The sequence below is a fragment of the Hylobates moloch genome, unplaced genomic scaffold, assembly GCF_009828535.3.
Source record: "Hylobates moloch isolate HMO894 unplaced genomic scaffold, HMol_V3 SCAFFOLD_3, whole genome shotgun sequence".
NCBI lineage: Eukaryota > Metazoa > Chordata > Mammalia > Primates > Hylobatidae > Hylobates > Hylobates moloch.
In genome coordinates, this window is record NW_026652278.1 from 114902707 (window position 1) to 114918172 (window position 15466).

The 15466-nt window shown below is 38.4% G+C and overlaps 1 protein-coding gene across 5 annotated transcripts in view; it reads left to right on the forward strand.

The window, feature by feature from the left end:
- AFG2A (AFG2 AAA ATPase homolog A) overlaps positions 1-15466 on the forward strand; it is a 392555-nt gene that overhangs the window by 113250 nt on the left and 263839 nt on the right. For all 5 annotated transcript variants that reach the window (XM_032146808.2, XM_058436727.1, XM_058436728.1 and 2 more), the window contains exons 12-13: positions 5316-5369; positions 6138-6217. In XM_032146808.2, the coding sequence (XP_032002699.1) occupies positions 5316-5369; positions 6138-6217 (134 nt within the window). The remainder of the gene's footprint in view (positions 1-5315; positions 5370-6137; positions 6218-15466) is intronic.

Here is a 15466-nt window from a genome sequence, read left to right on the forward strand (position 1 = left end):
TCTTGGTCTTTTAACTAGAGAATTTAGTCTATTTACATTCAATTTTAATATTGATAGGCAAAGCCTTACTTTGACCATTTTGATACTTTTTTTTTTGGTATTATGTAACTCTTCGTTTCCTTCTTTCTTACTGTCTTCTTTTGGGCTGAGTGATTTTTCTCTGGTAGCATGTTTTAATTCGTTCTTTTTTATTTTTAGTGTATATATTATAGTTTTTAGCTTTGTAATTACCTTGAGTCTTATAAAAATATTATATTAATTATTTCAAACTGGTACCAACTTAACTTTGATTGCAAGATAAGAAACAAATGAAAACAAAAATTTGTACACCTTAACTTCCTCTCCTCTGACATTTTGAATTTTTTATTTTACAACTTGCCGTTTTTATATTGCCTCTTAACAAATTGTACTTGTAATTATTTTTAATTGTTTTGTATTTTCTTTTTACTAAAGCTATAAGTGATTTAAGAACCATGATTATCATATTAGTATAACAATCACATTAATGTTCTTTTCATTTGGTTTGAAGAACTCCGATTAGCCTTTTTTATAGGACAGGTCTAGTAGTGATAAATTTCCTCAGCTTTTTTTTTTTTTTGGCCTGGGGAAATCTTTATCTTGCCTTTATTTCTGAAAGATAGTTTTGCTGGGTACACTATTCTTTGTTAAGTTTTTTATTTTCTTTCAGCACTCTGAATAATTTCACTCCCTCCAACCCTAAGGTTCCCACTGAAAATTCTGCTGCCAAGTGTATTGGATCTCCCTTATATGTTATTTGTTTCTTTTCTTTTGCTGCTTTCAGGATCCTTTATCTTTGATCTGTGTGAGTTTAATTATAAGTCTTGGGTTGTTTCTTATTTTGGAGAGGGGAGGTTGAGCCTGGTTGGTGACCTTTAACCTTCATGTACATGGATATTTGTATCTTTTCAAGCTTTGGAAAGTTTTTCGTTTTTCTTTGAATAAGCTTTCTACCCCTTTTTCTTTCTCAGTTTTTTTCTTTCATTTCAGTAACCTGAATATTTGTTCTTTTGATGTTGTCTCATAGCTCCCATAAACTGTTCATTTCTTTTCATTCCTTTTGCTTTTTTCTCCTCTGACTGTGTATTTTCAAATAGTTGGGCTTCAAGCTCACTGATTCTTTCTTCCTTTTGATCAGTCCTGCTGTTGATATTCTCTATTCCATTTTTCATTTTGCTCATTGTATTTTCCAGCTCCAGAATTTTTGTTTGATTTTGTTTATGATTTCAGTATCTCTGTTAAATTTCCCTAATTCATTTCTGAATTGATTCTATTTTCTTGAAGTTCATTGAGCTCTCTTAAAACAGGTATTTTGAATTCCTTGTTTGAAAGATCACATATCTCTATCACTTTAGGGTTGGCCTCTGGCACCTCGTGTCCATTTGTTGAGATCATATTACCCAGAATCTTCTTGATGCTTGTGAAATTGCAGGCTGCCTGTGCATTGAGGGATTATGTATTTATTTTAGTCTTCACAGTCTTCCTTTGTTTGTGCCTGTCCTTCTTTAGAGACCTTCCAAGGATTCTAAGCCAACTGAGTATTGTGTTTCCTGAGCCTGTGACCACTTCAGCTATCTAAACACTAGGAGACTGTATTAGGGTTCTCCAGAGGGATGGAACTAATAGGATTATGTGTATATGAAAAGGAGTTTATTAAGGAGAATTGACTCACATGATCAGAAGTTAAAGTCCCACAGTTGGCCATCTATAAGCTGAGGAGCAATGAAACCAGTAGTGGCTCAGTTCAAGTCCCAAAGCCTCTAAGGTAGGGAAACTGACAGTGTAGCCTTCAGTCTGTGGCTGAAGGCCTGAGAGCCAATGGCAAACCGCTGGTGTAGGTCCAAGAGTCCAAAGGGTGAAGAATCTGGAGTTTGATATTCAAGGGCAGGAAGCATCCAGCACAGATGAAAGCCAGAAGACTCAGCAAGCCGGCTTATTTCATCTTCTTCCGCCTGCTTTTTCTAGCAACACTGGCAGCAGATTGGATCGTACCCACCCACATTGAGGGTAGGGCTTTGTCTCCCAGTCCACTGACCCGAGTGTTAATCTCTTGCGGCAACATCCTCACAGACACAACCAGAAACAATATTTTGCATCCTTCAGTCCAATCAAGTTGACAGTTAATATTTACCATCACAGAGACTCTCTGAGCCCAGGCTTGCCATAAATCTCACAGGGTCTCTTTGGTTGATATGGCTTTCTGGCCCAGATGGACCTGGGGTAGACCCAAGGCAGATACTCTGGCTGCGTGGAAATGCTGGCCAGGGATCTGAGTCCAGAAGACTGTCCCAATCGCCCAGATGAGTGTGCCTTTCAGCGTATTTCTGCACAGGCAGGATGGGCTGCTAACTGCAGTAAGAGGGCCTAGAGTTGAGACTGGGCTGCTTTGGCATCTGCTGTGTGAAGGAGGCTGGCCCTGACTTATTTGCTCAGATCAGCACGCATCACTCAGCTGGTCGCTGCAAAAGTGCTTGACTGTAACAGGGGGGTCTGGTACTGAGACTGGGCTCCCTTGGAATCTGCTGTGGGATGGAGGTTGGTGTTCTTGTCACATTGGCTCAGATGGGCATGTGTCTCCCAGCAGGTCCGTACATAGATGGGATAGCTCCCAGACTGCAGCAGGAGGGGCTGGAGCTAAGACTGGCCCCCCTTGGACTCCGCTATAGGGACGGATTTGGAAAGCTTGTCTTGTTGGCTCAGAGTGGAATGCATCTCCCAGCAGGTCTCAGCACAGATAGGATAGTTCCTCTACTGCACTGGGTGGGGCTTAGACTGGGTCTCCTCAGGATATGTTGTGGGATAGAGGCTGGTGAGCGTGTCAGGGAGGATCAGATTCCTGGGCCATGAGATTTGTGTGAATCTCCCCCTGGGTTCTTGTGTAAGCAACTATAAGCTGGGATCTCAGCTAGGGAGGCCTGGAGCAGTTCCACAGTTCAACTTCCAGGTTCACTACTGAGACCAGTTATCAGCGGGCTGATGAGCTTTTCTGCCAAGGCATTAGTATGCATGCTTTCTCTGAACCCTTTGGCAGATGATTTTGGTTGCAGGCTCAAGGTCAAATGGGGCTATAGTCAAGCCCCTTGAGGGACAGGGCTACTTCTGGGCTTGAATGCAAAAGCAAGCTCAGTGGAGCAGATCAGCCACTTGGGTGTTAGTATACCCTCTCAAAGTGACCCTCCTATGTCTTAGGGTTTCACAGTTGTAGATGGATGGATAATTCTTTTTATTGTGGGCATATATGAGCAGGTTACCTTCTATTTCACCATCTTGGTGGTGTCACTCTATGAACTACATAAGAGAAATTGCTACACAGAATATATTGAGCATCTTTTTTTTATTAATTAAGTCATTATCTTGAACATCAAAAATAGTAATGTTACTTTGGGTGGCCAAGGCGGGCGGATGATGAGGTCAGGAGATCGAGACCATCCTGACTAACACAGTGAAATGCTGTCTCTACTAAAAGTACAAAAAATTAGCCGGGCGTGGTGGTGGGCACCTGTAGTCCCAGCTACTTGGGAGGCTGAGGCAGGAGAATGGTGTGAACCCAGGAGGCGGAGCTTGTAGTGAGCCAAGATAGCACCACTGCACTCCAGCCTGGGCGATAGTGCAAGACTCCATCTCAAAAAAAATTAGTAATGTTAAGTCAAATTTGAATTATTCTACACCCCACTCTCTCATCTTCACATTTTGCTGTCCACAACACATTAATTTTATATTTTTAATTGTTTTTGTGGCTATCTTCTCATTTCCATTGCACTCCTTTGCCTTAAACTTGTTCCTCATTATTTTTCCCCTTTACTATTCTAAGCATTTTATAACTGTTCTCTCGACTTCTGGACTCTTAATGTTCCTCCTAACCATCTTTTATACTGTGGCCAGAATCATCTTTCATTAATATCTCTGTTATCACTTAACTTTCATAAAACCCTTCCTATTGCTTACAGGATAAAATCTGAACCCCTGTCTCCCACTTTAAGTAGCTTTATTGATTGCCACAATCTCCCTGCACCCTATGCTTCACGTGTAGTAAATTCTTATATCAGTTCTGTTCAAGTGTATTCATTGTATATAATTTAAAAGTCAATGAACTCAGCGTAAAGACCTTAAGAGCTCTTCTACAACAAAGTTCATACAGTAACATCTATTTTGGCTCATCAGAGACCTTTTTCATTTCTTCCTGGGTCTTGATGTATTTCATATTTTTGAGGGTGTGGAATAAATCAACTGAGGACTCACCTGAAATGTTACTTTCTCTAGGAACATTTGTTGACGCTAAGGAGTTTCTTCTGTGTGTTTTGATGGTACCTGTACATTGGTCTATCATAGTACTTGTCATACTGTATGCTAATTTTCCTTGTAATATGGTGTTTTATATGAAGCCAAATACTGCCCATACCAGTTTGGGATTAGTTAACATTCTGCTAGGGCTTGCCTATGTGTTTCAGTCAGTCAGATTTTTAAAAATTAATATAAATTGTTTAGGAAATACTTATGTCAGTGTCTTGTTACATCCTTGGAATTGGCTGGACCCGTGATCTGCATGGAATAGAATATGAATCTTCTTCAAAGTAAGGGGTGTGTGTATGTGTTTGTATGTGCATGCATGCTCGTGCACACACAGAGAGGGAGAGAGAGACACACACACACATGTCTCTTGTTCTTTGGGATGTATGAGGAACTGTGTCAGAATAGCCAGATGCTCGGAGAAGCATCCCCACAGCTGAGGTCATCTATCATTATGGGACAATTTAATTCATAACTTCTTGTGGTGACTGTTTATCTTAAGAGAGTAGATATGTATGTGGTAAAAAAGAAAGTCTGCTGTGTTTCTTACAATAGTTGATATTCTAGGTACTTGAGAAATAAGAAAAATATTAAAGTTTAGAAATATTAATTTCAAAAAATGTGCATCTTCAGATCTGGTAAGTAGACCTGCTTAGAACTAGCCAGTGGTTAGGCCTGGGAAATGGCTCTTCCATCTTCTGTGCCTAGCACCACATCTGATATAGTGTAAAAATGTGGATAGAGTTACAGACAGATGATGAATAAGTTGTTAAAATATTATGATTAGTCACAGCCTTTCCTTTGTATTGATGTGTGGTTTTTGGAATGTAGAATGGCTGTAACTTTTAAGGCATAAATAACACACAGAGAAAATAAGCATGCTAAAGGGATTAATAAGCAGATTTTGTTTATTTATTTTCTCTTTTGTGTATATTTTTTCTACTTCATTGGAAGAAATATACATGATTGCATTTATAAAGACACTGAACAGTTGTTTTCTTCTCATGCAGGGGCCTGAATTAATGAATAAATATGTTGGTGAATCTGAAAGAGCAGTTAGAGAGGTAAGAAATTGTGCCTTTAGTGGCACTCAGCAAAGAAGAATCACACTTTTGTCCTCTGTGGCTTCCCTTTTGTTTTAGGTAACAGACTTTGGCATTTCCGAAGTCAGATCTTAGTGGTATTTTTTTTTTTCTTCAGGTGAATATTATTCTATTATTTAAAAATGCAGTTTTGATCATCTGCAATACTTCAGTTTTGTTTTTAAACATCATATTACCAGCCCTTTTAAAGCCATCATTTTTTCTGATAATAATAGTCAGCATTTCTGTTAAAATAGTTAATGCTGTTACTAATAGTTAATAATACCTATCATTTATTGAGCTCTTACTGTTTCAGGCATTGTGCCAAATGCTTTGTTCTTTTTCAAATTCAATTATTAAAATAACTTTCTGAGGTAGGCGTTTATTATCTCCATTTTATAGATGTAGAAATCGAGGCTTACAGAAGGGAAGTTAACTGCTGAAAGTCACACAGTTACTAGTAGTGCTTCTGGGATTTTAACTGAAATTTTCTGATTGCTTGACTGAATTGCCTCCTTCACACCTAAATGAATATGTGTTGGTAGTCTTGTCTCTTTAAGCACTATTGAAGGGGATACTTTTACATCCATTATAAAGTTCTGAACACCTATTATAAGGTCTATAGAAAGTGACTGGGCTTGTTGACTTGTACCTAATAGATCTGGTTCTAAATATAGTTTTAAAACAAACCAACTACAGAATTTTCTAGTGTTTGCTCATCTTTAGCTAATGTGGCACTCTTTCCACCAGACCTTCCGAAAAGCAAGAGCAGTGGCGCCTTCCATTATTTTCTTTGATGAACTGGATGCCTTAGCAGTTGAAAGGGGCAGGTAAGAAGTATTTAATAGCACTGCTATTACATAATAATATGATGTTACATAATAATAGCAATTATGGTATAAATAGCATTTCGTATACAACTTGTATCTATTAATACATTTGGCCTAAAATAGTTTTCAGTTTGTGTAATTTTTTCCTCTTATACCCGTTAAATTATTTCATGTAATCACTGTATAGTACTTTTATCTATATTGGATAAAAACCACTGATAATCTGGGCATTTGAGTTAATTTTTATAGTTTATATCAACACATACTTCTTAGTATTGTCTATCGAAATTAGGGTTATTGTAAACATATAATTAAAACTGTAAACAAAACTGTATTAATCATAATTCTTGTAGTAGAACAAAATTATGAAATACGTTATACAGATTTTAAAATTCTCTGAAATAAATGTTTCCTAAAATAAATAGAATATAAATTAGTATTAATAGTTTTGCTCCAAAATCTCAGGCAGTAAAGAGGATTATCTATGATGTCATTTCAAACAAATATATACACACCCACACACACATACACACACACACACACACACACACACACACACACACACACATATCAGAACTGTTCATAAGTATGTTTTTTTCCTCTACAAATGTATAGCGGTCCTTTAATATGTACTACAAGTGGTTCATGTTGGGTAATGTAAATTCATGTACTTTGTGCGTAGCTTCTTGATGTGTATATTGATTATAAAATTTTTGTTGGTAATTACAGTGAAGGGTGAAGACAATTTACAAGTGTCAGTAGTAAGTGTGATATGAAACATTGCTGTTATCATCCTTCTTAATTAGAGCTGCCTCATATGATGAGAGTATAAATTGTCATTAGGAACCTATCATTAGGAGGTAGACTGCTATATTAGTCCATTTTCATGCTGCTGATAAAGACATACTCGAGACTGGGTAATTTATAAAGAAAAAGAGGTTTAATGGACTCACAGTTCCATGTGGCTAGGAGACCTCACAATCATGGTGGAAGGTGAAAGACATCTCTTAGGTGGTGACAGGCAAGACAGAATGAGAGCCAAGTGAAAGGAGAAACCCCTTATAAAACCATCAGATCGGGCCGGGCGCCGTGGCTCACGTCTGTAATCCCAGCACTTTGGCAGGCCGAGGTGGGCGAATCATTTGAGGTCAGGAGTTTGAGACTAGCCTGGCCCACATGGTGAAACCCTGTCTCTACTAAAAATATAGAAATTAGCTGGGCGTGGTGGTGGGTGCCTGTAATTCCAGCTACTTGGGAGGCTGAGGCAGGAGAATTGCTTGAGGTGGAGGTTGTGGTGAGCTGAGACTGCACCATCGCACCCCACCCTGGGCAACAAGAGCAAAAGTCCATCTCAAAAAACAAAACGAAACAAAAAATCAGATCTCGTGAGACTGATTCACTACCACGAAAACAGTATGGGGGAAACTGCCCCCATGATTCAGTTATCTCCCACTGGGTCCCTCCCACAACATGTGGGAATTATGGGAGCTACAATTCAAGATGAGATTTGGAGACACAGCCAAACCATATCATTCTTCCCCTGGCCCCTCAAAATCTCATGTCTTCCATTTCAAAATCATTCATGCCTTCTCAACAGTCCCTCAAAGTCTTAACTCATTTCAGCATTAACTCAAGTCCACAGACCAAAGTCTCATCTGAGACAAGTCAAGTCCCTTCCACCTATGAGCCTATAAAATCAAAAGCAAAATTGTTACGTCCTAGATATTATGGGGGTACAGGCATTGGATAAATACACCCGTTCCAAATGGGAGAAATTGGTCAAAATGAAAGGGCGAAAGGCCCCATGCAAGTCCAAAATCCAGCAGGGCAGTCAAGTCTTAAAGCTTCAAAATGATTTCCTTTGATCCATGTCTCACATCCAGGTCACACTGATGCAAGAGAGGGGTTCCCATGGTCTTGGGCAGCTCTGCCTCTGTAGCTTTGCAGGGTACAGCCTCCCTCCGGCTGCTTTTACGGGCTGGTGTTGAGTATCTGCAGCAACACGGTGCCACAGGCACATGGTGCAAGCGGTCAGTAGACCTACCATTCTAGGGTGTGGAGGATGGTGGCCCTCTTCTCACAGCTCCACTAGGTAGTGCCCCAGTGGGGACTCTGTGTGGGAGCTCCAACCCCACATTTCCCTTCCACACTGCCCTAGCAGAGGTTCTCATGAGGGCCCTGCCCCTGCAGCACACCTCTGCCTGAACATCCAGGGATTTCCAACATCTTCTGAAATGTAGGCGGAAGTTCCCAAACCTCAATTCTTGACTTCTGCGCAACCGCAGGCTCAACTCCACATGGAAGCTGCCAAGGCTTGGGGCTTGCACCCTCTGAAGCCACGGCCCAAGCTGTACCTTGGCCCCTTTTAGCCATGCCTGGAGCGGCTGGGATGCAGGGCACCAAGTCCTGAGGATGCACTCAGCAGTGGCGGGGGGGCCCTGGACCTGGCCCGGAAAACCATTTTTCCCTCCTGGGTTTGCAGGCCTGTGATGGGAGGGGCTGCAGGGAAGGTCTCTGATCTTCCCTGGAGACATTTTCCCCATTGTCTTGGCATTAGCATTTGGTTCCTTGTTACTTAGGCAAATTTCTGCAGCTGGCTTGAATTTCTCCCCAGGAAATGAGTTTTTCTTTTCTACTGTATCTTCAGGCTGCAAAACTCCAAACTTTTATGCCCTGTCACATCTTGACTGCTTTGCTGCTTAGAAATTTCTTCCATCAGATATCCCAAATAATCTCTCTCATGTTCAAAGTTCCACAGATCTCTAGGGCAGGGACAAAATGCCACCAGTCTCTTTGTATAGCAAGAGTAACATTTACTCCATTTCCCAGCAGGTTCCTCATTTTCATCTGAGACCACCTCAGCCTGGATTTTATTGTTCCATATTGCTGTCAGCATTTTGGTCAAAGCCACTTAACATGTCTCTAGGAAGTTCCAAATTTTCCCACATCTTCCTGTCTTCTGAGCCCTCCAAGTCTCTAGGAAGTTCCAAACTTTCCCACATTTTCCTATTTTCTTCTGAGCCCTCCAAACTGTACCCACCTTCACCTGTTACTCAGTTCTAAAGTTGCTTCCACATTTTCGGGTATCTTTACAGCAGCACCCCACTCTACCGTTACCAGTTTACTGGATTAGTCCATTTTTATACTACTATGAAGAAATACTCAAGGCTGGATAATTTATAAAGAAAAAGAGGTTTAATGAACTCATAGTTCCACATCGCTGGGGAGGCCTCACAATCATGGAGGAAGGTGAAGGAGGAACAAAGACGTGTCTTATGTGGTGGCAGGCAAGAGAGCTTGTGCAGGGCAACTCCCCTTTATAAAACCATTAGATCTTGTGATGCTTATTCACTACCACAAGAACAGTGTGGGGGAAACCACCTCCATGATTCGATTACCTCCACCTGGTCCTGCCCTTGACACATGGTAGTACAATTCAAGGTGAGACTTGGGTGGAGACACAGTCAAACCATACCAGCTGCCCTGCTTTCCACCCCCCTCACATTTGGTATTCCATACTTACCAGTCTTTTTGCTTTATGAAGTGAAGCGCTCAAGCCCTTTTATTACTTACGTTTTAAGATGGCACAGAGTATTACAAAACTCAAGTTTACCTAACTACAAGAGAAGAAAAGCCAGAGAATTTTGCCAAAGTAGTGTGACCTTCCACAGTTATGTGACATCAGAGACACCTGGTTTTGGACCCTAAAAAGGAACAGGTGGGAGGGATATCCTGTTAAATATGAACTAGATGGGAGGTAGAATACGTAGCAAAGTTCTCATAAAATGTCTCTGAAATAAAGTGATGTGAGAAACCAGACAAGGCACTTCGTATAAATATCTTGCTTTCATAGGTGTTTAGCTCAGTAGGAATTACCAGATACGTAAGAGATGCTAATGATTTGCAGCTTCTAGATACCATTTCCTCTGGTAGTCTACATCAAATTGAACTTTTCAGAGGACACATGTGTTTAGTGTGTACCTCCCTCTCTCAATGGCTCGTCATGTGTTTTTTAATGATGGGAGGTAGTTTACATACTGAGAAATTCAGTCATTAGTCAATTTCATTGTTGTGCAAACATCATAGAGTATACTTATGAACCTGGATGGTATAGCCTTCTACACTATATGCCATATGGCCTATTGCTAGGTAGTATAACAATCATCTGCAGTACTTTGATTTTGTTTTCAAACATCATATTACCAGCCTTTATTTTTATGAAATAAAGATTTTTTTAAAAACTATAATTTTTTTCTGATAATAATGGCCAGTATATCTGTTAAAATAGTCGATGTTGTTACTATTACTTAATCATACCTATCAATTATTGAGCTCTTACTATGTAAGCTATAGATATAGCAATAGGCCATATGGTATAGCAACAGGCTATATTACCTATACCAGGTAGCCTGGTCCTAGGCTACCAACTTATACAGCATGTTATTGTACCGAATACCATTGTAGGCAGTGGTAACAAAATGGTTAGATTTGTGTATGTAAACATACAAAAGTTAGAGTAAAAATACAGTACTAATGATCTTATGGTACTATCTTCATGTATGTGATTGCCTTTGACCCAAACTTCATTATGTGGCACATGACTGTAGAAATAAATTCTATGCAATTTCTTTTGTACAGAAACATTTCTGGTCATAATTTATCAAGTTAGTTGGCATTTCAGAAAGCAAAGATGAAGTTCCATTCGAGGAAATAGAGTGCTGATGGGTCTCAATTAAAGAGTTTTGGTTGTACTCTATTTGCACTGAATCTTATGTGGTTTGTTTTTTGTAACCATAAAACTCTCATAAAGTGATCTTCTGTTTTCAGGTCTTCGTCTTTTTTTCCTAATTATATGATGGATCAGTATTGCCTATAAGTGATTGTTTTATCTAATTAGTTTGCTATTACTTGAAACCTAAAACAAAAGGTATTTTGTTCATTTTTTTGTTCTTTGGCTATTTGAATTGAACACAATGGAAACTGAAAAACAACTACTGATAGATATACAAGAAGTATAAAATTCCCAAGATACTAAACTAATTTTATGCATTGTTAAACTACTCATGGAATAGGAAAACAGAAAAATTTCATAAACTAGGACGCATTTCTATGTAATATTAGGCTGTAAACAGTCACCGATTTAATTTGTCCAAAGCTATCATCTGTTTTCTATGAGAACATTCAGATCAAATCATATAATTAGTCCCAAAGTGACAGTGCATAAAGAAGAATGTTTCTGGGCTGGGCACGGTGGCTCACACCTGTAATCCCAGCACTTTGGAAGGCCGAGGTGGGCGGATCATGAGGTCAGGAGATTAAGATCATCCTGGCTAAGATGGTGAAACCCTGTCTCTACTAAAAATACAAAAAATTAGCCAGGCGTGGTGGCAGGTGCCTGTAGTCCCAGCTACTTGGGAGGCTAAGGCAGGAGAATGGCCTGAACTCAGGAGGCGGAGCTTGCAGTGAGCTGAGATCGCGCCACTGCGCTCCAGCCTGGGTGACAGAGCAAGACTCTGTCTCAAAAAAAAAAAAAAAAAAGAAGAAGAAGAAGAAGGTTTCAAGAATTTAGTTTCCAAATTCAGGATGTTTAGCAATTGAGCAAAGAATTGTGATATTTGCTAGACTTTGCTGTCTTGCTCATGCTAAATCAAATTATTTTGACTACTTAAAATTACTGAGAAGAAAAAACATGGTAATTAGCCATGAAACAGACGATTGCAGGCAGCACATTGTAAGTAGAGCGTAGATATACTATTTGCTTATTAGCCATTGAAGTCTTTGTATTTCAAAAGAAATCGTATATTTCATGCTTATGAAAGTATCTAATTATAACCAATATTTTATCTCTTCTTTGCCCTGTTTAATAGATTCTTTGGGACTTGAAGAATAAATAAGCCTGATATTTACTTCTCTTCTTCTGTATGTTCATTTAAATTACGGCACCTTTGAATAAAAATTTTTGTCATATTTTATATTGTAAGTTAGAGGAAATGCTGCATGATTCTTTTTTCAAAGTGTTTTACTACATTTGGGAAAATTAAAAATGCTGTTAAGGGTAACATAGCTCTTTGGAAAACGGATAATATGATAGGGAGTGAGACATTGAGGGAGGAAGGGGAGTTGAATTATACTGGGCTAATAATATTAGATTACATTCCTTTAGTGCTTATTACATACTAGAAACTACTTGCTTTATAGTAAAGAAAAACTCACAGAAAGGTCCCTGCATTAATGCAAAGTAGGATATTATACAATTGGCAGTTGACTCTAGTACTTTGTCTTACCTTCTGACTAGCTTACATTTTTACCTTTTTCAAGGTTATGATGTGGTGAGTAGAGCAAACTGGGCAGTAAATTATTAGTCAACCTTGTCTTAGGCAGCAATCCTGTCATCAAAAGTGCAGACATGTAGGGTCGGCCCAGTCTCCTCTGACTGAGGAAATGAGTACTGACTAACCTGTAGATTTCTCATAACAACTTCCGTTGTCCAGGACATTTCATAGGATCTTCAGATCCTGAATCATACTTCTTAGCTGACAGTGATTGCTTGGTAGTGCCAAACTCCAAGCAGGACTAGAACAGATTTGGAACTAGGAATATATTCCTGAAACTTAGGGTCATTAGCTAGAGAGGCTCATCTTTTTTACTTAACTTCCAAGTAATGTGACTCCTTTTGTTTGGACCCCACTTAGTGTATTAACTCCTAATCATTGTGTTTAGGTGCTATTCTCATCTTCCTTTTACAGGTGAGAAAACAGGGCTGTAGACACCTAAGTACCTACTCAAGGGCATGCAAATACTAATAACAGAGCTGGTATTTGAATTTAGATATATTGACTATAGAGCAGATACCATGAGCCACTTTTTTGTTCAACTACTGTACCACATAGCCCAGGATTCCTGGTCTAGGTAGTTAACTAACCTTTCAAGCTTGTTTATCTTGCATTTTCTCTGTGACTTACATTATAATGTTTATCTTGCATTTTCTCTGTGACTTACATTATAATGATTCTGTTCCTCTAACTGAGCTGTTGTAAGTCTCCTTTGAAAGCATTCATTCATTCCGTAAGCATTTATTGAACATTCTCCAATAGGCTTTGCGTTGGGGATAAAACAGTGAACGGAAGCTAGGGCAGGTTCCTTAACCTCTCTAAGCCTTAGTTTCTTCATCTGTAAAGTGGAGTTAATACTAGTAAATTCTAGGTTTTTGGAAGTAAATACATGTATAGTGCTTAACATAATACCTGGCATTTAATAACTACTAGAAAAGTTCAGTGTTTCTTCTTACAGTAATTTTTTCAAGATATTCTTATAATAATAATGATTTCCACATAGGTTGAAATATAGTAATTGAGATTGAAATTAATCTACCTCGACAGAGTTTATATACTAGTGAAAGAAAATTGATTAAATAAAACATTTGGGAATTAGAAAAAATATTCTACAGTTGACACACAATATGGCATTTTGTCCATTCTAAGATGCCATCAGTTAAAAGATACATCATTATTTTATGTAACTTACTGAAGAAATATGCTGAGAAAATGGTGCTGAGAAATCACCAACTACAGGAGACATTCTGACCTCACAAATTTAAAATATGAAAAAAATTATCCTAGATATAGGAGAAAATTTTGTTGTTTAGGAGATAGGGAAATGATTTATTCTGTTTTGTAGCACTAAAGCTTTATATAATGTATTGGGATATTGTTTTATGACTAGAACATAAAAACATGATTAAATATATTTAAAAAAAGAAAAAGGTTAAGTGCTCAGTTAAAAGCTGACTGGTATCTTCTGTGTGGCACTAGAGAATCTATATTAATAACTGCTTTCTCCTATAGCTGTTTCTGCATTTATAGTCCAGAATTGGTTTCCACTTAGAGTGGTTAGGGAAAAAAATAAAAAAGTTCTAAGCCAGCTTTCATTGAAAATGAAGATCTCAGGCTAAGCAGCATTCTGAAAAGAGGTCTGCGTTTTAAAATAATAATCAGGAAATGAGGTACCCTCTTTTAAGCAGCAGCAGCATATCCAGATTTGAGGTAAATTCAATAAATTCATGATGTTATGTACTGTAAAGGAAATTTTTGTAGGCATAATTTCTCTAAATCACACTTTTCAAGAAGGGTTATAAATTTTTTAATGTGATTTTTATGGTGGTTTTTAAAATTTCATAAAATCATAAAACTTTATAAATGGAAAAGTTCTTAGAAGTCATCTAGTACAACCTTTTATTTTTCAGAAGAAACAGAAACTCCTAGAATTTAAGAGAATAGACACGTAATTCTTTTGTGGCCTAGACAAGACTAGAACTCATGTCTTCTGATTTAATGCTCTTTGAACTATACTACTGCCATTTCATATATTATCAGGATTTAGGATAGAAAAAGTACATTTATTTCAGGGTAAAAATTCTCATGTATCTAAATATTTATGAAGTTTTTTTTATGTTTTAAGAAACTCTAGTAGTCACAACTTAGATGCTTTTAGCCACTATTATTTTTATGTCCATTTTAAAAGTTACTCAAATCAATGGCATTTTTCTGGTAAACAGTTTTTCCCAATTTATGCTTAATTGCCTCACATATAACATAGTTTCACATTGGTAAATTTTAAATAGTAAACAGTAAACAGAAATGCTGAGGAAAACAAAGCAAGAGAAGAAATGGAAGGGTATGAGAGTTCTATGAGTTTTTTTATTTGTGTTTTGTCTATAAGTTGTAACTAAGTACTATAGCATACTTTTTCAAAGGCATGAGATGAGTTTCCTTAGAGAGATGGCCTGTTGCAGCATTTTACTAGGAACTGGGAATTCTTTGTTATGTGTAGGACACATAGGTTTTTTACTGTAGCTATCTCACCTTTAAAATCAAAGTTGGCTTACATTTTACATGTACAATGAAAATTATCATAAGTAATGCTTTAACTCAGAGCAGTATATGTTGGCTAGCCTTCTTTTTTGGGGTTTCTTACAAGCCAGTTTTGACTGTGGGTGTGTGAGATTTTAAGAAAATGAGGCTGGGCACAGTGACTCACACCTGTAATCCCAGCACTTTGGGAGGCTGAGGCAGGCAGATCACGAGGTCAGGAGATCCAGACCATCCTGGCCAGCATGGCGAAACCCCATCTCTACATCTCTACTAAAATACAAAAAATTAGCTTGGCATGGTGGTACGTGCCTGTAGTCCCAGCTACTCGAGAGGCTGAGGCAGGGGAATCACTTGAACCCGGGAGGTGTAGGTTGCAGTG